Source organism: Parus major, unplaced genomic scaffold (assembly GCF_001522545.3).
Source record: "Parus major isolate Abel unplaced genomic scaffold, Parus_major1.1 Scaffold386, whole genome shotgun sequence".
NCBI classification, from domain to species: Eukaryota; Metazoa; Chordata; class Aves; order Passeriformes; family Paridae; genus Parus; species Parus major.
Genome location: NW_015379304.1, coordinates 72,218 through 93,770, shown reverse-complemented (window position 1 = coordinate 93,770; position 21,553 = coordinate 72,218). Strand labels below are relative to the sequence as shown.

General features: G+C 51.3%; 1 protein-coding gene across 1 annotated transcript; it reads left to right on the top strand.

The window, feature by feature from the left end:
- Positions 1–8,523: 8,523 nt before the first annotated feature.
- LOC107198965 (hydroperoxide isomerase ALOXE3-like) lies at positions 8,524–13,214 on the top strand. Its single transcript, XM_015616255.2, has 13 exons — positions 8,524–8,764; positions 9,163–9,361; positions 9,433–9,514; positions 9,609–9,731; positions 9,822–9,925; positions 10,028–10,350; positions 10,426–10,629; positions 10,762–10,848; positions 11,425–11,594; positions 11,671–11,792; positions 11,885–11,985; positions 12,297–12,467; positions 12,671–13,214. The coding sequence occupies exons 1-13, from the start codon at positions 8,627–8,629 to the stop codon at positions 12,848–12,850; spliced, it is 2,004 nt and encodes a 667-aa protein (XP_015471741.1). The 5' UTR covers positions 8,524–8,626; the 3' UTR covers positions 12,851–13,214.
- The last annotated feature ends 8,339 nt before the right edge of the window (positions 13,215–21,553 follow it).

Below are 21,553 nucleotides of genomic sequence, written 5' to 3'. Positions count from 1 at the left end.
TCACTGAGAAGCTGACCTGTCATCCCCGCTCTTCACCTTTGTCTCCCTCTGCTCTGCTGCATCCGCCTCCCTATCTTGAGGGCATCCCAAGACCCACACTTCCAAAGCGAGACCCTCTGCCCCTGAGCCCCCTGGCCCTGGTCCCTGGCCAGGACTGAAGGTGGGCAGCCCCTGTCCACCAGAGCAGGGGTTGGCCCATGCTTTTTCTTCAAATAAAGAGATGGAGCTCTCACCCCAGTGTCCGGCTGGTGCCACCAGCAAAGCCCACGCGATGCCAGCCCTGGCTGAGCTGCATGTCCAGGAGCAGCTGGGTGTGCCCATGGTGTGGGCAGGCAGGAGCCAGGCAGGGGCTGCCGTGACCAGTGGTGGGGACACGAGGGGCTGGGGGAGTCCATGCTGAGCATCCCTGGGCTGTGAGGGCACATTTCCTTCAGTGGCATCACCTGGGCCTGCACCTCATGAGGCACCCAGGGCTAATTTGGGCTTTCTCCTGAGGTGTGCAAGGATCCCTCATGAGGTGTGCAGCAGGGTTAAATTGAGAGGGTTTTTGACTCTTATCAGCACAGCAAAGGGGACACTCTTGGCTGAGGTTTTGCAGAGCTGGGAGGAAGCCTCTTGCGAGCCCTTTGGCCCGGCCTGTGGGCACAGCGGGCAGGCAGAGCCCATCCCTTGAGGCCAGTCCGGGCTGCTCGGGCCGGGCCGGGCTGGGCCAGGTGAGGGCCCCGGCAGGGAAGGGCCGTGGCCGTGGGCTCTGATGAGGCTGCCGAGCTTCACCCTGGCCCTGTGCTGCAGCCAAACACACATTTACAGCCACGGCCATTCTCTGGGGCACAGGAGGCATCCGTGGGTATAACAGAGGCCGTGGCTTCTCACCCTGAAGGGAGGCTGGCTCTGTTGGTTTGGAGGGCACAACTTAGATCCCAGTTACCTTTGTAAAGCTGCTGGGGAAGTGCTGAGGTGCAGAGTTCCAACCCTTCTCACTAGGAAGCGTGGCTGATGCTGTGGGGTTTTTTAACTTTTTGCCTTCTAAATTTGTGCCCTGGCAGAGGTGTTATAAATTAGACTTTTGACAACTAGGTCCCTTGAGTTAATAACAACTAAAAATGAATACAATTTAGTGAATTGAATAGTAATTTAATATAAAAGAATATAGTTTAGTAAAAGAATACAATTTTAGAAAAAAAATGCAATTTATATACATAATTTGCCAGTAATTAAGTATGATTAGAGCATAAGCCAAACCAACCGGGCTATAGGGAGGGCTTGTTACCCCACCTCACGTACAAAACCGACCGGGGTACGGAGGGGGTTCCCCACCCTGCCTCACGTACAAAACAAAGCACTTCAAGCTAAACTTATATACTGTGTGCTTATACATATTCATTAGTGTTTCCCATAAGTTTCCTCCTATTTCCGATTTTGCTGACTTTACGTCACTTTTCTTCACAGTACATGCCTCACTTGTTGTTAGGGGGTCTTCAGTCTTCTTTTGGTGGTCTTTTGGTGAAGGCTTCTCCTCTTCCTCATTGTCTTCTGGATAACCTTACAGGTTTGCGCGTGCGTACTCAGCGTTGTGTTACATAAGTCTCCTCATTAGTCTGATATTTACTGATTTTTAGGCCCAATGCCTGAAGTTGCTCTAATTTTGTCCATCTCAAGGCCGTTTTCATCTTGGGACATCACTTATCTTCCAAACTACATCCTGTACCTCAATTTTAACAAGTAACATCTGTAAAGGTGTGCATCTTGCCTTGTAACACTGATTCTTTTGATTGCTTCTAATAATAACTTTAATAACAGTTACAATTTAGCACAAATCAATTCCATTTATTACATCCCCCAAATCCATCCCTTGAACACTCCAAAATTCCTCCCCCTGTCCCACCACCCCCAAATCCACCCCCTGAACCCCCCAAATTCTACTCCCACCCTGCCAGATGGATGTGGAAGCCCCCCCGTCAGTGACCCCCAAGCCCCCCACCCTACTGAGGACCTACAAATGACCGTGACCACCGCCATTCCTGGCGGTGACTCCGGAAGGGGAGGAGGGTCCCCGGGAGCTGGCACTGGGTGTGGCTGCGGGGCTGGAAGCCCTCCTACAGTCACCCCAACACCGATGGTGACAGGGGTGTCCCCAAGGCCAGCACATGCCAGTCACTGTTCCAGAGGGCGTTTTCCACCCCATCCAAGGTGCCCAAGGGTACAGGGAACACGAGGGGACGAGGCCATCCCTTCAGTGGTACCTGTGCTCTGTGGGCAGGAGAAGGGAACATGGCAACAGTGGCACCAGAGCAGAGCTGGGGGTGCAGGATGGGGCAGGTGAGGGGGGTACGGGAGTGGGACAGTGCAGGTGAGGGGTGGGGGGAATTTTGGAGTGATGGGTGGAGTGTAATGACTTTTCGCATGATTATGATCGGTGGGGAGTGATGGGGATGGTTTGGGCGTCATGGTTTGGGGGGTGATGACTTTTGGGGTGGTGATGATGATAGGTGGGGAGTGATGAATTATGGGGTGTGGGGTGGAAGGTGCTGGCCTGGTACAGCCCCCTGGGGTACCTGGTCCCCCCTATCCCCAGGGGCTGTTCCTGCCCCACATGTCCCTGTCCCTGTGTGTCCCTGTGACAGTTGGCACTGGTACCCAGCCAAACCAGCTAGGTACCGGCAGGGCCATCCACATCACGGGCACAAAGCCACCCCAGCCTGGCCCCATGCGTGGCCTGTCACTCACACTGCCACACCCACTGGCATTGCCACCCCATGGCCACCTGTCCCCTGGTGACATCTCCATGAACATACTGGCACCTGCAGTGGCACCTCCAAGGCCACACATCCCTTGGTGTCATCATACCCAAGGTGGTACGTCCATGGCCATGTGTCCCTTGATGTCACCACACCTGTGGTGGCAACCTCCATGGTTGCCTGTCCCCTGGTGTCACCATATCCTTTGTGGCACCTCCATGGCCATGTGTCTCATGGTGTCACCACACTCGTGGGGGCACCTCCATGGTCACCTGTCTCCCATCCTGGCACCCCTGGTGGCATGGCCAGGCCACATGTCTGCCATCACTGTCACATCCCCTATGGGGATAGGGTTATGAGGGGCACCAACACCTTTCTGTCCCCTCCGATGGCCAGGGCAAGCCACAGCCCCTGCTGAGCTGCCCTGTAAATGGCCCCCCTCACAAACAGCCAGTAAGGAAGGGCATGGAATTGCTACCATGACACTTAAATGCATTTCTTTCTTTCTTTCATCCAAACAAATTGAGGAATATTGCAGTTGCTGTAGTCAGGAGGAGTGGGATGTCTGTGTTCACCAGGCTGGAACAGCTTTATTCTGGAATGGAAGCTGAGTGCTGGATGCTGAAGTAATTTCAGAGAAGTACAAAAGGTGCAGAGTTGGAAAGGACCCATCAAAATCACGGAGTCCAACTCCTGCCCTGCACAGAACACCACAACAATTCAAAACAAGAGCATTGTACAAATGCTTCTTGTCCCAAGACAGACTTGGGGCTCAGGCCACTTCCCTGGGGACCGTATTTCAGTGCTCAACCACCCTTTAGGAGAAAAACTTTTTCCTGATATCCAGCCTTACCCTTCCCTGACTCAGCTCCAGCCATTTTCTCAATTCAGACAATGAGAGTCTGAATGTTGTGGTATGTAGCACTTAGAAGGAAAGTGCATGGCCCAGGCTGGGAAGAAGCAATGCTTAGGAGTGCAGAGTGTTCTGTGCAAGTAGATGATGATTCGCCTCTCAAGAATGAAAGTGCAACAAGTTACAAAGGCAAAGAATGAAGCCACAGAGCACTGGGCTCACGTGCGCATCATACAGGCTGCCAGAGGAGCGTGTCTGCCAAATTCACATTGGCAGTCATCAAGTGGGAAATTCAATGACAGCTACCTGTGCTGCTACATCTTCCGCTTCCAGCCCTATTGGAAAACTATTGTCCTTACATTTAGGCTGTGAGATCCAGCGATAACAATAGTAGACACAGAAGAGAATGGATATACAGCACGCGCTGGTGAGTTACACAAGGTTTAAGTGCTGCAAGGAGAAGGTGCAGCCCAGCAATGGCTTTGTCTTCTACAGTCTATTTGACGAGGACAGCTGCTGAGATAGCTGCAAGAGTGAAAAATGTGACCGTTCATATATGTTAAAAGGAGGTACGTAGTCCCAAATGTGTTGTTCACAATTTAATGCTAGGAGAAATGGCTGCTTTAGTCTGCCCTAACACTTCCTTCCTTCTCTTCCCTCTGTGAGCTCTAGCTGTTTGCATGCAGCGACACTGAAGGTGTGTGAAAATGATTGCGCTTGAATATCAGGTTTCTTAGGGTAGAGTGAAGTGCAGCAAATGCTTGCTGTCCTGGCACGTCTCTCAGTCTCAACCGCAGCTGGAAATGCTTTGCTGTAATGATGGACCCTGCCACTTTGAGAGAATTTGCTGATGTTATATAGTTGAGAAGTAACGTGCAAATCACTAGTGTGTTTCATCTAGGTTACAGAGTGCAAAGGCACTATGAAGACCAGTGCTGGCTTTTTGTTGTAGGACTTTTTCTTTGCAAGCAGCTGCTGGACATTTTGAAGGGATTTGCGATCTGTGCAAATGAGAGAGTAGGATAGTACATGGAGCTTGAGAAAAAGTGTGTATCTCCAGGGAGGTGGATGCAGTTCAGTGGGTGCAAGTTATATGTTGAGCAGCTGATCACACAGAAAAGGTTTTAAAAGAAAGGGACCATGCTGCAATTACCTTTTCTTTTTCAGCTTATAAACTGCACAGCCAACAATGAAATTTCTCTTCCTTCCCCACTACAAGCAGGATCACACTCTATCAGTTACCAAGAGCTAGGATCCACAGCAGAGCTCTTCCATGAACTGCCCCTTACACAAATGGGACCAGACCAGAAAAGTGCTTGGCTTTTTTCTGGGCATTGTCAGTGCTCATCAAAACAACCACACAGCAGCACTTGCAAAAGAAGGAAATGCACCCAGCCCAGCTTGAAACCTCCTGGAGGGCAGAGCAAATTTGCAAACATCCCTGCTCTCAAATCTACTGTGCAGCACAAAAATATTTCACTGATCTTCCCCTTCCAAGTGTATACTCTTCTTTGCACCACACTCAAAGGACAGCACGAACTCCATTGCCCTAAAAAAGCTTTTCACTCCTGCAGGGTCTGCTAACAAACTTGAAAACATCTGGCAAAACCAGAGCTCACAAAAGTCCCCATCAAGAAAGTTCTTGCTGTGTACAATTTCAACTGCACCCATCAAACTACCAGCACACACCCAGCTATGGGCACTTTTCGTCCCAGTTCTAGGTACCATCCTAAGCATTCAGTCTCACAGAGTCATGATCCAAGTGGAATGGCACCAGGGACTGCTCACACACTAAAGCTACAAGGACAAAAAGCTGAACAGCTTAGCATCTGCATTCCCACTGACAGTTCAACAGCCCTAATCCAGAGAACTGCATTTTGGCAAAAGCCTTTAAATTCACCAAGACCATCCAAAGTGCCAAACCTATTTTCTTTGCCAAAGACAGGAACTAGAAGTCCATCTCAAAAGAAATGGCAACCCCTCCTCCAAAATACAAAATGTTCAGGGACTGATCCCATACAAAGGTGCCAGAACACTGATCCTGGACATTACCTGCCCAGGGTACTAGCAACTGCACACCAAGACTCAGCATAGCTGCTTACCTTGTCCAAAAGATGTATGCTGCCAGAATTTCAAGAAGGCCACTTCTGAGAAGTGAAATACATATGCCAAATTGAATCTTTCAGGACACCACCTTCCAAAGATGGATACCGACTCCATAACTGTATATTGAGGCAGTGCTTCCAAACCAAATATTATGCCAGGATGGAAAGTTGCTGCTACCCTTGACCTCCACAAAGGCAGTTTCTAATCTGCACCTCCAACACTGGAGATACATGCTTTCCTGTCCTTGATAAGCACTGGCATTCTTCAGGATCTTACCAAGCAAAAGTGTTGAATACATCCAACAATTGCTCCTACACAGAACAGGCCAAGACAGAAATGTCTTGCTGGACTATACTTTCCTATGTACCATTAATATCTGCTCCACCAACAGTGGCATGATGTCCTTTGCTTCCCGAGGAAAGGCACCCTTAGTCACTTGTCTTACCTTCAGTACCTAGTGCCTAGTGTTCCTAGCCTACCCTTACTTTGTTTGGTTTAGCCTATGTCTGCTTTGCCTCGCCCTATTTACACAGGATCCATGGGGCTGTCATGAGGATCTATGGGGCAGGGATGGGATGTGTGGGGCTGAACTGGAAGTTTGTGGGGCTTGAACAAGGATAGAAAACATAGAGTGGGACCAGCACCTATGGTGAGGGATCCTCAGAATGCTGGCAGGTGGATCTATGCTGCCTTCCCGACCTGACTCAGGGTGTTACTGGGACACCAAATCTGATGAGGATGATGCTGGCAGCAGTGACAGACACAGTGACGAACACCACCTTGAGATTCCAGCCAGGTTCTGGGTCGATGGTGAGGAGGGGGAAGAGAAACCCCATGCCAGTGCTCTGCAGTTCTGAATTCCTTTCCCAAATTCCCACTTCCCACATTCCATATTCCCAGCCTCCAGGAAATGCAGGGAGTGCCGAACTGGGGGGAACACGGAGATTTAGGAGGTCTGGAGGTCCCAGAGCCAAGAAAAGGGGAAGCTGAGGGTGGGGAGAGATTGAATGGTTGGGAAAGAGGGTGCAAGGGGGGATTGGTGCGGGATAAGGGGGTGCACAGTGTACATGCTGCTAGGGAAGATGGCTTCAAGGGGTGCAGAGTCTTGCAGAGGGGATTCCAGGGGGTTTGTGTGCCCAGCAAAGGGTGTCCAGTGCTCCCCAGTTTCAAGAAAACAGGGAGACCCAGAATAGCCAGGAATGAGTAACTTGGAGGTCTTCAGTGCGAAAGAACAGGGGGTCTGGAGGGTAAGAAAGGAGGGAATGAGGATCCAGGTCCCAAAGTCAAGGAAAAGGGGAAGGCTGCAGACTACTGACAATGGGATGGCCAAGAAAGGGAGTGCAGGGAGGTATTAGTGGAGGATAAGCAGTGCAGACTAAGGGGTCCCAGTGCCATATAAAGCGGTTCAGTGGGTCTCAGTGTGGAGAAGCTGGCACAGAGGGTGTCAGTACTAGGGTTGGGGATGCAGAATGGGTCCCAGTGCACAGGAATGAGGATTCAGAGCAGTCACAAGGTCAAGGAAATAGGGTTTACAGGGATTGGGAGAGATAGGGTGAGAGGTTCAATGGGTCCCCACTCTCAAGCAAAGGTGAGTAATGGGTTAGGGAGAGCCAAGATAGCTGCAGAGGGGTGCTAAGCAGCTCTCCAGTGTTAAGGAAGGGGAAAGGCAGGAATTGGGGTGCAGGGGGTCCCAGGATGAAGAAAAATAGGGTCTGGAGGCTGGAGAGACGGGATGTCTGGGAAAGGGGGTTCAGTGTTGTTCTCTGCAGGAATGGTGGATCAGGCAGTTCTGGTTCTCTTGAACTGCAGTTCAAGGTTCCTGGTGCTGGGAAGTGCAGTTCAGGGGAGTCCCATGGTAAGGAAAGGCAGGGATAAGGGTGGTAAGAGGCGAGATCTGCGAGGAGGGTTCAGGGTGTCCCCAGTGTTGAGGAAAGGAGGGTTTGGGGATTGGGAGAAGAAGGAATGGGCACGGGACACCAGGTTCAAGGGAAAGGGAGAGGTTGGGGGCTGGGAGAGGTGGGATGGCTGGGAAACAGGATGAAGGGTGGTGCCACGGCCAGGGAATGGGGTGCAGGGGTGGGTCTTGGCACACGGGAATGTGGGGTCAGGACGGTCATGGTTTCGGGCAACGGCAGTTCTGAGGTTCCTGTTCCCAGAACAGGGATGTCCCAGTGCTGGGGGTCCCGCTAACCCCCTGCCCCATCAAGGAGCACCTCCAGACCCAGCAGTGGAGCCATCACGCTGTTCTGCTGTGGCCCCGCCCATGGCCCCAGCCCCACCCCCAGAGCCACCTCCGGGCCTGCCATTGGCACCACTCTTTCCTGCCCACCAATGGCAGCTGGGGATGTTTGTGATGGAGGAGACCTTGGGTGAAGCCAAGTGAAGCTGCTGGCTCGGGCTGAACACCCATCCTTGGTTCACAGCCACCCCCAGGGCATTGCTTGGGTCATGTCCCCAGAACCATCTCCAAGACCGTTTCTTGGGTAATGTGCCCGCAGCCACCACTAGGGCCATCACTTGGGTAATGTCCCCACAGCCACTCCCAGGGCCATCTCTTGGGTAATGTCCTCACAGCTACCACCAGGACCATTTATTGGGTAATGTCCCCATAGCCACCCCTAGGGCCATCTCTTGGGTAATGTCCTCACAGCTACCACCAGGACCATTTATTGGGTAATGTCCCCATAGCCACCCCCAGGGCCATCGCTTGGGTAATATCTCCATGGTCATATCAGTTGAGATCAGATGTACTAGATGCTGGCCAGTAGCGGTGATCTGATAACACCTCCCTGAGAAGGAAGGACCCATCACCCGCTTACACAATGGCCATGGGGGTTGCAACAGCCAAATCACCCAAAACAGCAGGTTTGCACCCCACAGCCCTTCACTCTTCTCTGAAGACATCTCCAGAACATCACTGCAGCTTGTCATGGCCGTCTATAAGGTGACAGTGGCAACAGGTGACATGGCGGAAGCTGGGACCAACAACTCCATCTCAATCACCTTGGTGGGCAGCTATGGCGAGAGCCGCCAGACCACCGTCTCCTTCTTGTTCCTGCCAGGGAAGGTGAGGAGGGGGATGGGGACATGAGGGGTGGTAGAGCTATTCTGGGGACATGAGGGGTGGCACAAGCTGCCCCAAGGGGATGTGAGCGGCTGCATGGACTGTCCTGGGGATACAAGGGGATGGTGGGAAGGGATCTGAGGGACATGGAGGAAAGAATTTCCTCCAGGATTTGCAGGAAAAAAATCTGGGGAGGATGATGGGTAGTCGTCCTGGGGGGATTGGAAGAATGATGTTCTGGGAGGATGGAGGAAAAGGACTTTGAGGGGATGGTGGAGGACAAGGATCCTGGAGGCAATGGAAGCAAGTGAGGATGCTCTGAGCCCCTTCTCTGCTGGTGTCCCCAGTGCTACTACAGGGCATGTGCCCATCCCCCCAGAAGCCATTTTCCTCCTCTCCAGGAGAAGAGCCTGTCTGTGCGCTGTGGGAAGGACTTGGGGCCCATTGTCCTCATCCGCCTGCATAAGTGGCGGCTCTTCCTGGAGGATGCCTGGTACTGCAAGGACGTCCGGGTGACAGCCCCTAACGGCACCCTGTATCGCTTCCCCTGCTACCAGTGGCTAGAGGGGGTCACCACCGTGGAAGTGCGGGAGGGCTCAGGTAGGAACCACTCTGCCCCCATCCTCCTCTGATGGACAGAGGTCCAGTTTTGACACCTGCCTTCTTTCTAGGGAAGAAACTGGTGGACGACAAGCTGCATATCCTCAAGGAACATCGTCGTCAGGAGCTGGCAGAACGGCAAGAGGCTTACCGGTGACAGTAGGGACACAGGGACAAGGCCTACTTTGGCCAGGTGGGCTGGTCAGCAGTGATGCTGATGTCTGCTCCTATTTTCCCCCCAACTCAGGTGGAAGAACTTTGCCCAGGGCTGGCCCCGTTGCCTCAACGTGGACTCTGTCCTTGAGCTGGACTCCAACATCCGATTCTCCCGCGTCAGGGCTACCAATTTCACTGGTTTCCTCATCTTACAGTAAGCAGTGCCCTGAGGCTGTGGAGGACCTGGGGGATGGCAGGGCCAGAGAAGGCAAGAGATGTGCTAAGGTCCCCCTCTGCCCTGTAGAGGGGCCTCCCACTTTCTGTCAGGGTTCCTACTGAGACGCAGCTCCTGGAACAGCTTTGATGAGATGCGCACCATCTTTTCCCGGACGCAGGGCAGGGACATTGGTGGGTGCCTTGTGTGTTGTCCCCTGCCCTTCCCCCTTAGGGCTTCACAAGATGTGCCTGGAGGGTGGATAAGTGGGTACTGATGTCTGATCATCCCCTTAGTCCCTGAGTATGTGGCCAAGCACTGGCAAGAAGATGACTTCTTCGGTTCCCAGTTCCTCAATGGCAACAACCCCATCATCATCAATTGCTGCACCACACTGCCGCTCAAATTCCCAGTGACACCAGAGATGGTCAATGGCTTACTGGGAGATGGCACGGACCTGGACAAGGAGCTGCAAGAAGGTCGGATCTTCATTGTGGACTACAAGGTGCTGGAGGACATCCCACCCGACACCATTTATGGGCGCCAGCAGTACATAGCAGCCCCAATCTGCCTGCTTCACCAGGGCACCGATGGGCTCCTGCGCCCCATTGCTATCCAGGTAGGGATGCCCCACCCGAAACCCTGCCATCAGGAGGGTGGCAATAGTCCTAGACCATGGAGTGGTGTCCCACAGCTCAGCCAAACGCCAGGACCCTGCAGCCCCATCTTCCTGCCGAGTGATGATGAGTGGGACTGGCTGTTGGCCAAGACTTGGGTGCGCAACGCCGACTTCTACAGCCACCAGCTCCTCACCCACCTGCTGAGGACCCACCTGTTTGGGGAAGTCTTTGCCATTGCCACCCTGCGCCACCTGCCCACCTGTCACCCCCTCTTCAAGGTAAGGCCCCTCCTTGGGGCCACCTGTTGCTCCCCACCTCCAGATCTGAGGGCAGTTATTCCCCACCTGACAGCCCTCCCAGCTCCATGAATGGAACCCTGGTCACCTCTAAGGTGTTTGTTCTCCCCTCAGCTCCTCATGCCCCACTTCCACTTCACACTGCACATCAACACCTTGGCCCGCAGTGTCCTTATCAACCAGGGTGGCCTCATTGACAAGGTGAGCCCTGGAGACTAAGAGCACTCGGCTCTGCTGAGAGCACTGACAGGCACTGAATGCTCTGGGGTATTTGATTTGGAAGCACGGGCATGTGCTGGGGACACTGGGGGTCTACTGGAGTCCATGAGGACACTAGAGGGCACTGGAGTCTTGGTGGTGCTGGGGTCTACAGGGGGACTGGAGGTACTGAATTCTGTTGGGGGCATGGGGGTCTCCTGAGAGCCTGGGGGTTTACTGAAAACACTGGGGCATACTGGGGTGCTACTGGGACCAATGTGGAGTACTGGCATGTATGGGAAACACTGAGTGTACTGGAATTAGTGGAGAGCACTGAAGTGTACTGGGGGCACTAGGGGGCACTGGAAAGCATGAGAGACCTGGGAGACACTAGAGAACATAGGGTGGAGGACACTGGAGAGCATTGGGGTATATGGGAGTACCAGGGGCACTGGGTGTGTACTTTGAGGACTTGTACCCTGGGAGCAGTGCGGGGTACTGGGATATACTGGGAGCACTGGGGGACACTGAAGCCTGGCATCTCCTGTCCTCCCCACCTGTGGGTGGCCCTCCTCCCAGGGCTCAGGGGTGACCTATGAGGGGCTGCTGCTGGTGGTGCAGCGAGGCCTGGAGCAGGTGACCTACACATCCCTGTGCCTCCCCGATGATATCCGCCACCGTGGCATGTCTAATATCCCCAACTACCACTACCGAGATGATGGGATGAGCATCTGGGAAGCCATTGAGAGGTGAGACTGGTTTCGGGAGGTGGAGGGGTGGTGTGGAGTGCCCCAGTATCTCACAGTCATCTCATCCCTATGGCAGCTTTGTCACCGGTATTGTGACATTCTACTATGGTGAGGATGCAGCAGTGAGCGAGGACACCGAGCTGCAGGCCTGGGTGATGGACATCTTCAACAATGGTTTCTTGGGCAGGACCTCCTCAGGTAGCACACCTGCGGCTGGCACAGGATGTCCCCAGGGGAGGCAGGGGACAGGCAGGTTCCTGAGGCTCTTAGCTGTCCCTACCCCCACCCAGGTGTTCCCTCCTCACTGCAGACAGTGGCAGAGCTCATAAAGTTCCTCACCATGGTGATGTTCACCTGCTCGGCACAGCATGCAGCTGTCAACAATGGGCAGGTGAGACATGGGCCAAGGACCGAAAGGATATCCCCAGTTGTCCTTGAGCCATGCTGGGGACATGTCCCACTCCCACTCCTCTGTGTGCAGGAAGTGAAGTCCCCATCCTGAACCAATGTCTATGTCACGTCTCTCTATGTGCCAGAATGATGTCCCCATCCATCCCCTCTTCATAGTGGAGATGTCAGCATCCATCTCCCTTGCTATGCTGAGGTGCTCCCACCTGACACCATTCTGTGTCAAAGAATGTCCCCACCCATCCCATAACTGTTTTGGGGGTACGTTCTCTAGAGTGACCTATCTCCCTGCAGTATGACCTGGGGGCCTTTATCCCCAATGCCCCATCCTCCATGCGCCACCCACCACCCTGCGAGAAGGGCCGGGCCTTCCTCCAGCACTTCCTCGATACCATCCCTGAGGTGGCCACCACTGCCAACATCCTGGTGGCCCTCATTCTCCTCAGCTCCCAACTCAAGGACAGGGTGAGTCTGACCCCACAGTCCCTATGTGCCCTCTTAAATAGCTCTGTGGACCAGGAACTGCAAGAGGTGCCCACAAGGGTGGATGTCACACCTTTGGTGTCAGCAAGCTTGGGGGACTGCCACCATTGCTATACACCTACCAGGGTGCCTGAACGGCACAAAGGGGTTGAAAGATGAAGGGTCCATCTCCCTGTCTCCCCCAGAGGATCCTGGGACAGTACCCAGAGGAGTGGTTCACGGAGGCAAAACCCCGGCAACTCATCCAGGCCTTCCAAGGGCGGCTGGAGGAGATCCGGGACCGGATTGAGGAGAGGAACCGCCTGGCTGTGCTGAGATACAACTACCTGAACCCACTGGAGACGGAGAACAGCATCTCCATCTGAGCACAGGAGCTGCACCCTCTCAGCACCCCCAGCACACTCAGAACCCCACATCTGGTCACCTGCAGCACCCAGAAACCCCAGTATCTGGACACCCAGTGCACCTAGCACCTCCAGAACACCCAGCATCTGGCATGTGGGCACTCCCACCAGACAGAACCACCATCTGGATATCCAGTACACCCAGCACTCCCAGCACCCCTTACATGGCCATCCCCAACACCCTTGTAACCCACCACCCTGCACTTGCATAAGCCCAGCAACCCCATGACCCCACACCTACAGATCCTCAGCATCTACCCCCCAGTGCTCTCAGCACCCCCCATTCCATTTTCCTCTTCTCAATAAATGCTAGTTGTGAATCAAACCCTTGCCGCTTGTAGGTGTACCCTAAAACCACAAGGATCCACATAGCCCCCACTCAAAGTGGGAAACTGGACTGAGGCAACTGGGAGACATAATGGAGTGCTGTGCTCCCTGTGCCCCCTCCCAGTGCTCACGGTGTTCATCACTGGTCCCTGGTGACCCCAGTGGCCCCTGCAGTGCTCCCCTTGTTGTAGGAGAGTGGGAACTTCAAATAGTTTATTAGAGAAGCTCCTTTTGAGATACAAGGTAGAGAAAAGACTCCAAACACCCCCAAAACCTACTCAGGACCCCCTGGCTTTCTAAACTTCTTCTCAGAAGGGAATGTGGGTGTGGCTGTATCTAATCCAAGTCCAGCTTCCTCAGCCTCTGACGCGGCTGGGTGTAGTAGTCAGGTGCCACAACTATCTGAGGGATGCATCCTGAGAAGAGGATGTCCTTCAGCCGCCTCTGCGATTCCAGCTCTGAGCTCTTAGAAGGACTTTCAAGTGAAAGTTCAGTTCTCTGAAGTGACACAGAAGAAAGAGACAGAGCTATCATAATAAACCTCTCATGAGGTTTTTAATCAGTTCTTTCCTCCAAGAAATCTCAGAACAAGTAGTTAGGAATTCAGAGAAAACAGAGGTTTTTATCCCTGGGGGCTGGGGCAGGGCAGAAGGAAAGAACCAATGAAATACCTAGAATCTACAAGGACTGAAAGCATGCTGGGAGGCGACTTCTTTTGCCCACCACAACAATGAGGGCTATTAACCAGGACTTCTCTCCCAGGGGGAGAGTGGTCCAGGGGAGAGTGCCCACCCTACTGGTTGGCTCACTGCCCTCCACAGGCCTCCTCACAGGCAAGGTACTCCAACTCCACCTTGGAGGGCCTTCACTAAACCTGCTCAGGCCTCCAGACATCTTTCCTGTGTTAAGGAATGAAAACAGGAACAGTAACCTGGAAAATCCACATCCTTAATCTTCTGGTCACACAGCCCAGGGTACTCTGGCCTTCATTGCTGCCAGGGCACATGGTTGCCTCCTGCCCACCTCCCTGTCCACCAAGACCTTTCCTGCCACAATATTGTCAACAGTACAGTTGGCCTGGACTGGACAAGGTAAGCCTGACCATAAGACAAATCCAATTTGGCTAGCCTAGTTCATGCCAGAACAAGTCCCTGGATAAGTTACAGGGGACCCTCCACCATCCCCATTCAAGCTTAGTAGAAAGCACACCGCTGGCCAGAGATCTGGGTGGAGAGAGATCCCAGCCAATGAGCTATCTGAGCCAGGGAGTTTTGAATCGGGTTCATAAGTAAGTTCCAAACAATTAATGAGGCTGTTTGTCTGATGAGCATTTGGATCTTGAGTCATGGATTTCTGTTTCCCCACCCACGGCTGGCACAAAACACATGGTGAACCCGTGTGAGGACACAGCTATTCCCACATGCAGAGTGGGTAGGGAAGACAGAGGAAGAGCATGGAGAGCCTTATCCAAAACAGCTGAAAAAGCTGGAAAAAGCAGAGGTAAGAAGAGCCAAAACTGCAGCAAAAAGCTGAAGTAAGAAGCATGCAGAAAAAGCTGTTTAAAAGATACAGCAAGGAGAGCTGTTTGCATGAAAAATTGCTAAAAATCCAGAATTTTTTTTGACTTACCCTTAAAAATAGAAGAAAACAATCATCAGAGCCATGGGAGAATGGATATCAACACAACCACATCCAGTTTTAAAGGTATGGTCACTTCTTTTACAAGAATGGGAGGCAGTATATGATAAAGATGCATTGTTAGCTTTAATAATGAAGGCAAAGAACCATGGATTGGACACAACCAAAGAGGCTGTTCTTGATACGTGAACGAACTGTACAATTTATACTTAGGGCAGCCTCCAGCGGAGACAAAAGCATGATAAAAGTTTCAAAGCCCTGGAGATTTATTTTTGACTTAATGAGAATGATAAATGCTGGAATGCAGGGCGAGAACAGAGCTCTGGAGGGGACAGAGATTGGGGCATTCTTCCAAGCCCACGGAAGGGGCGGCACCAACAAACAGCAGCCCCCCTCAGCTGTGCCACCCCGAATGCGCCCCTCACCCTGGGACAGCCTTTTAGCAAGCTGTTTCCTGCAACCCCGCCAAGCTGCAGAGTATAGGCTGCTGGCATTACCACAGCAGGTGGACAGACTGCAGTGTGCAACAATGAGCCAAACTGCACAATCCCGCCATGTGGCTGGGTCCTGTGTAAGAGATGGTCCAAAGTTTCCCTCATCTGCCTCACGACCATCGCAAGAACAGAGACTAAGACCCTGAAGACCCCAGAGGACTTTGTGCGGAGGTTCTGGCCTGGTTGGAGTGGATGCTTGCTCAGTGGTTCTTTGAAGGCGTGTTCAGCCTGACACCTGCTTCCCAGAGCAACGGGTCACACCACAATAGTGATTGTTAGCAGGTGCGTTTGTTGTGATGCCATGGTACATTGCCGTAATTCCTGCTGGTGAGCAGGGACTGGTGAAGAGCAGCCTGCTCTGTACCTCACAACCGCTTCCCAGAGCAGTGGGTCTCACCACAATTGCCTATAAATCTCCCCACCTTTTGGCCAACTGCCCCTCGCTTTGAAACAGACTATAAAAGTGACTTGAAAAGTTACTTTCTTCAAGAGAGATCTCCCCACGGAAGAAGACACCGGCGATCCCGTCTCGTCCGTTGGTAGCTATAACCTCCCTTTTTCTCTCTTTACTTTGCCTCTTTATTTCTTTCTCTCTTTTTCCCTCTCATCTATTGCAGGTTGCTGGCATTAAAATAAAGATGCATTATTGCTGTTGTGATTTAAACTGAAATCCCTTGGTGCCCTTTTTGCACTGAGATCAAAGGAACCTCTCACGACTCCCGCTTGTGTTAGCGGATCGTGCTAAGCGGATGTGCCAGGAAGCAGAGCGGGGATGGAGGGGTGAGCCCCGAGCTGTGCCACCACCGCCGCAGCCGGGGGAACCACCAAAAGCGGCGAGGGCGCAGCTGTGCCAAAGAGGTGCTGCGAGGTGCCAGAGCACCCACTAGCTCATCCGAACTGTTGTACCATGCGAAGCTGCTGTCCCAAAACAGAGAACGCCGCCATTTCAGCACCGCAGCTCCTGAGTACGACTCAGCCCCCCCGCTGCTCCCGGGACCGCCCCCCGCCACCGGGGCCACTCACGTCCCTCGTCACCATGGAAACACCAATGACGCCCCTGCCCAGAGCTTATTGGCTCCGCCCGGAAGCCACGCCCACAGCCCCGCCTCCGCTGGCCACGCCTACCTGCCGCTTCAGCGAGCGCGCGGGGCCCGAGGTGAGGCCACGTCGGGTGCCCGGTTTTATACCCAGAACTATACAGAGAGGAGGAGGCAGCATCCCGGCGGACCCTAGGCCAAGTTCCAGCCCCGACCCCGGCCCTGCACCAGTACCCATCATTGCCCCAGCTCCAACGCAGCTGGAACCAAGGCTCCCACAGCCCCAAGGAACCACATCGCTGATGGAAACGCGAGATCCCCACAGAGGGAAACCAAGTCGTCACCTTGCTACTACCATCCCCGGAGAAAAAGCCCCTACAATCCTAGTGAAACCAGCTCCAGCTCCATCACTACTCCTATCAAATACTACCCCAGCACGTGTTAGCTTCAGACTATGAGCCCTAATGAAAGTTGAAAACCTGTACTCAAACGCCCAGGTACTCAAGCATGAAACAAAAACTTTTATGCGCACAAGAGTTTCTAATCTGTACTACAGTGTTTATTATCACTGTTAATTTATATCCCACAAGAATCATTAGTCACAGGATACCACAGTGGTCCCTTGCAAAAGAGAAGCTAGACACCCTAAAACCATTAGTACAAGGACAGCTAGCTCAAGGACACATAGAGCCATCTGTGAGCCCTTGGAACACACCAGTATTTGCCATAAAAAAAGAAATATGCTAAATGGAAGTTTCTCCATGACCTAAGAAAAATCAATTCTGTAATGGAGAGCATGGGCACATTGCAAGCTGGTATGCCGTATCTGCCTCCTGGGACATTCTGACAGTAGACTTTTAAGACTGTTTCTTTACTATTGCACTGCACCCAGATGATACCCCAAATGATACCCCGTGTTTGCTTTTACAGTGCCTTCCATTAATAAGACCAGCTCACAATTAGCACTTTTATTTGACCTCCTAAAAGGTGATCCAGAGTTAACTTCCCCCAGAAAATTAACACTAGAGGCAAAAGCTGCTCTCCAAACAGTAGAGCAAGCTATCACAAAAAGACAGGTCCACCAGATTTGCCCAGAGGTGTGTATCATTGTATCTGTTCTCATTGTAAATCTTCACCCTACTGGTATTATAGGGCAGTGGAACACTCACTGACCTGATCCTCTACACATCCTAGAGTGGATGTTTTTACCTCATCAATCAAAAAAACACAGCACCCACAGTATTTGAGCTAATTGCACAATTAGTTATCAAATATCATCACATGTGTTCACAATTGACAGGGATTCTTCTCAAATTATTATACCTGTGACACAAGAACACTTTGAAAGGTGCTTTGCTAACAGTACAGCCTTGCAAAATGCCCTGCAAAACTTCACAGGACAAATCACTTATCATTTACCAAGCCATAGATTGCTGAAGTTAAGTGGGGAAACTGCACTGTCTCTTAAACCTCTGAATAGCAGAACACCCTTAAAGGGTGTTAGCATTTACTGATGGTTCTGGGAAAACTGGAAAAGTCATTGTCACATGGAAAGAGGAAGGTGAGTGGCAAACGTTGGAAAGTTATCAGAATGGATCACCCCAGTTAGTGGAGCTGCATGCCATGGCTGTGGCTTTCCAACATTTTCCCCACATTCCTCTAAATATAGTTACTGATTCTGCATACATAGCTGACATCACACAGAGATTAGACTGAGTACTGTTAAAGGAAATTGACAATGCACAATTATTTAATCTGCTAAAAACTCTGTGCCATAGCATCCAAGCCAGAACCTATTCTTATTACATCTTATACATCACGCAAATCTACCAGGTTTTATCACAGAGAGCAACACAGAGCAGACATGCTAGTGAGCCCTGCCAGGACAGTACCACAGCCAGACATGCTGGCACAAGCAAGGGCATCCCATGATTTCTTCCAGCGGGGTGTTCAGGCCCTACAATGGCAATTCCAGCTGACAAACACAGAGGCTCATAATATTGTTAGCACCTGCGCTGACTGCCAAAGCCACACTGCACCAATGCAGATGGGAGTAAATCCTCATGGACTGCATGTTTTGCAAATCTGAAAAACTGATGTCATACACATCCCTGGATTCAGACGTTTAAAATATGTACATTTATCCATTGATACCTTTTCATCAGCACTATGGGCTACAGTGCACCCAGGAGAAAAGGGTCGGGATGCCATTGCACACTGGCGGTCAGCCTTTGCTGTTTTGGGCATCCCTCACACCATCAAAACAGACAATGGCCCTGCATACATCTCACAGAAAACAAGACATTTCCTACAGCTCTGTGGTATAGCACACCACACTGGTATTCCCCGATTAGCCATTGTGGAAAGAGTACATGGCACTTTGAAACATATTCTTGAAAAACAAAGGGGAGGAATGTGTGGTGATACCTCACAGAGCAGGGTAGCTAAAGCTATTTATACACTAAATCACTTAACAGTATCAGAAAAGTCCCAGAACCCAGTAATTTTAAATCACTTTCTATCACTACAATCATCTGGAGATTAACTGTTGCTTAAGCCCAAGTTAATGGTGAAAGACCTCACCAATAAGAGGGGAGGCCTGTAGAGCCTCACTACCTGGGGATGGGGATATGCCTGTGTTTCCACAGACACCAGAACACAATGGGTACCTTCCAGATGTGTCCATCCTACCCGGGACCACAAGCAGCATCCTCTGGATGGTGCCCCAAGAGATGTAGTGGAGCAGCATGAAGAAGAGTGATCAGAACAACCTATACACCTACCTCATGAAAACTGTGGCTCTTGAAGTGACAGTTAATTTTAAAATTCTGTTTGTTTATAAATTGTTTTTTACTGTTGTTTTTTTCTCACAGTTTTAAAGGTTGAGTGTTTATAGAGTTAAGGTATAATTTCAGTTCTAAATCGTTTCTTGTTTTTTAGTGTTAAGTTGTAACTATAAGTGTTAACCTGTGGCATGCTAGCCTGAAGGATTGTGATCTCACCTGCCAGCTCCTGGGAGTGAGTGCTACAAACTCCAGTTGGTACATGAGAAAACATTGCTGGCTGAGGGGAGCTAGATTTGTCAGACTAAGTGGAAAACCTCATGCAAATTAGATCCATGCTGTCTCCTGTCACCCGATCTGCAATGGGCCCTTGCTGGTAGGATAACAGAGAGCACTGGACAAGGTAAGCCTGACCATAAGACAAATCCAATTTGGCTAGCCTAGTTCATGCCAGAACAAGTCCCTGGATAAGTTACAGGGGACCCTCCACCATCCCCATTCCAGCTTAGTAGAAAGCACACCGCTGGCCAGAGATCTGGGCGGAGAGAGATCCCAGCCAATGAGCTATCTGAGCCAAGGAGTTTTGAATTGTGTATATAAGTGAGCTCTGAACAATAAATGAGGCTGTTTGATGAGCATTTGGATCTTGAGTCATGGATTTCTGTCTCCCCACTCACAGCCAGCACAAAACACTTTCCCACGGGGATACTCCCATCCAGGCAGCTCCAGCCAGTCCCATTGCAAGGGCTGACACTGGCATTTGTCCTTCTGGGATTTCATGACTGTGTGAACTGAATATATGCATGTAATCAAGATGGCCAAAATCCACAGCTGAACTGTAAAGAGTAGATTTATTCTATTGCCATGTAGCAAAATGGGGACACATACATTCCTAAGCTTATTCCATCTTAACAGGGGCAAAAAGCACTCATGCCAAGCCTGTTCCCTTTCCATATGTCCTGTTTTAGGGCAAATTTGGGAGAAAACCTCCAAATGGGGTCACTTCAGAAAGCAAATTCAAGCGACCCCTCCCCCAACTGGTTCAGGGAAAAGATTTCCTAGGAGAAAAGTGGAAAAAACTGTTTATTTAACAGAAATTCAATAATATTAAACAAAAAAAAACTCAAGCTGTTCAATGAGATGGCAAATCCAGAAAAAGGCCTTTTCATGGGGTGTAGCTCAGCTCACGCAGGTTCTTATCAGTCCCTCCAGCGCTGGAAAGTGCCAAGGACCAGGCCTCGGTGGGCTATAGGCGTGAGCTCCTGGGACTTTTCTGGGTTTTCAGTCCAGAGCAGGTTTGAACAGATAAAAAAAAAAAAAGGAAAAAATACAGTCCAGGGAACTTCTCTGCCTCAGTGAGCTAAAAACTAAAAGCAAAGGAGTGCTCTGTCCTGCTGTCTGTCTGTGCTGTGGACAATACAGTCCAGGAGCAGGATGCAGGAGAGTGTGGGCTCTTTCTCGACACAAACTTTGCACTTCTTCTTCTTCTCCACCCTTTGCTCTCAGAGCCAGTCTTAAAGGTGCAAAACTTAATATGTAACATAAACAAGGCAACTGGGGATACAAGCATCATAAAGCCACCCCAGAACACCATAACATACCACAGGACCTCTCACAGGCACATTCCTTCACAAGGCTGTGCTTTTGCAATCTCAGTGCTTCTTATCTCCCTTCCCTCTCACCAGGAGGCCAAGGCCCTTGAGAAATGCTTTCAAGGTCTTTTTTACAACATCCTGTTATCTTCTGCAGAAATTCCACTTCTCAAAGCAGACAGAAAACCCAAAGCAACCACAACATGTGAAATTTCCCCCACCAAATATTAGCATCTTTCATCTGCAAGGTCATCTTTGAGTGAAAATATTATTTTTATCTTATCTTTTTCTTCCTTGCCAAATCTTCTGCTTTTAACCCCTTCCTCCCCTCAGTGAGGTTCCTGCCAATACATGCTTTCATCCTCCTTGAAGCCCTTCACTGAATGCAGAAACCTGTGAGACCTTTCCAGTAAAGACTCAGGCAAGGAAGCCATTGCATCCCTCAACATCAGTATCAGTGTCTGTTGGTATTAAATCCCCCTCCCTGTTTTGAAGCAGTCCTGCACAGCACAAACAATGCACAGAAATTCCTTGCCTGTTGCTGGCCTTGCTACTACCTCCTGTCAGCATCTTCATGGCTCCTGTTTGTAACCTGTCCTGTGACATCCCAGCCATGCTCCCTTCACATGTCCCCACAACCCTTGTCCAGACCCAGCCCAGCCATGGAGCTTTGTGGGTGGGCACGACCCCTGTGCCATGATGCCCACAGCAGCTCTGGGGCTCTGTGCCCCATGGCCTCCCTGCTGGGCAGCCTCTCCCAGCTCCTGCAGAGCCCGTGGCACCTGTGGGCCTG

Coding starts and splice junctions, on each gene's coding strand:
- LOC107198965 (XM_015616255.2), top strand. CDS start 8,627: ATGGCCGTCTATAAGGTGACAGTGGCAACAGGTGACATGGCGGAAGCT. Junction 10,351..10,425: donor TGCGCCCCATTGCTATCCAG/GTAGGGATGCCC, acceptor GGTGTCCCACAG/CTCAGCCAAACGCCAGGACC. Junction 11,595..11,670: donor ATCTGGGAAGCCATTGAGAG/GTGAGACTGGTT, acceptor TCCCTATGGCAG/CTTTGTCACCGGTATTGTGA.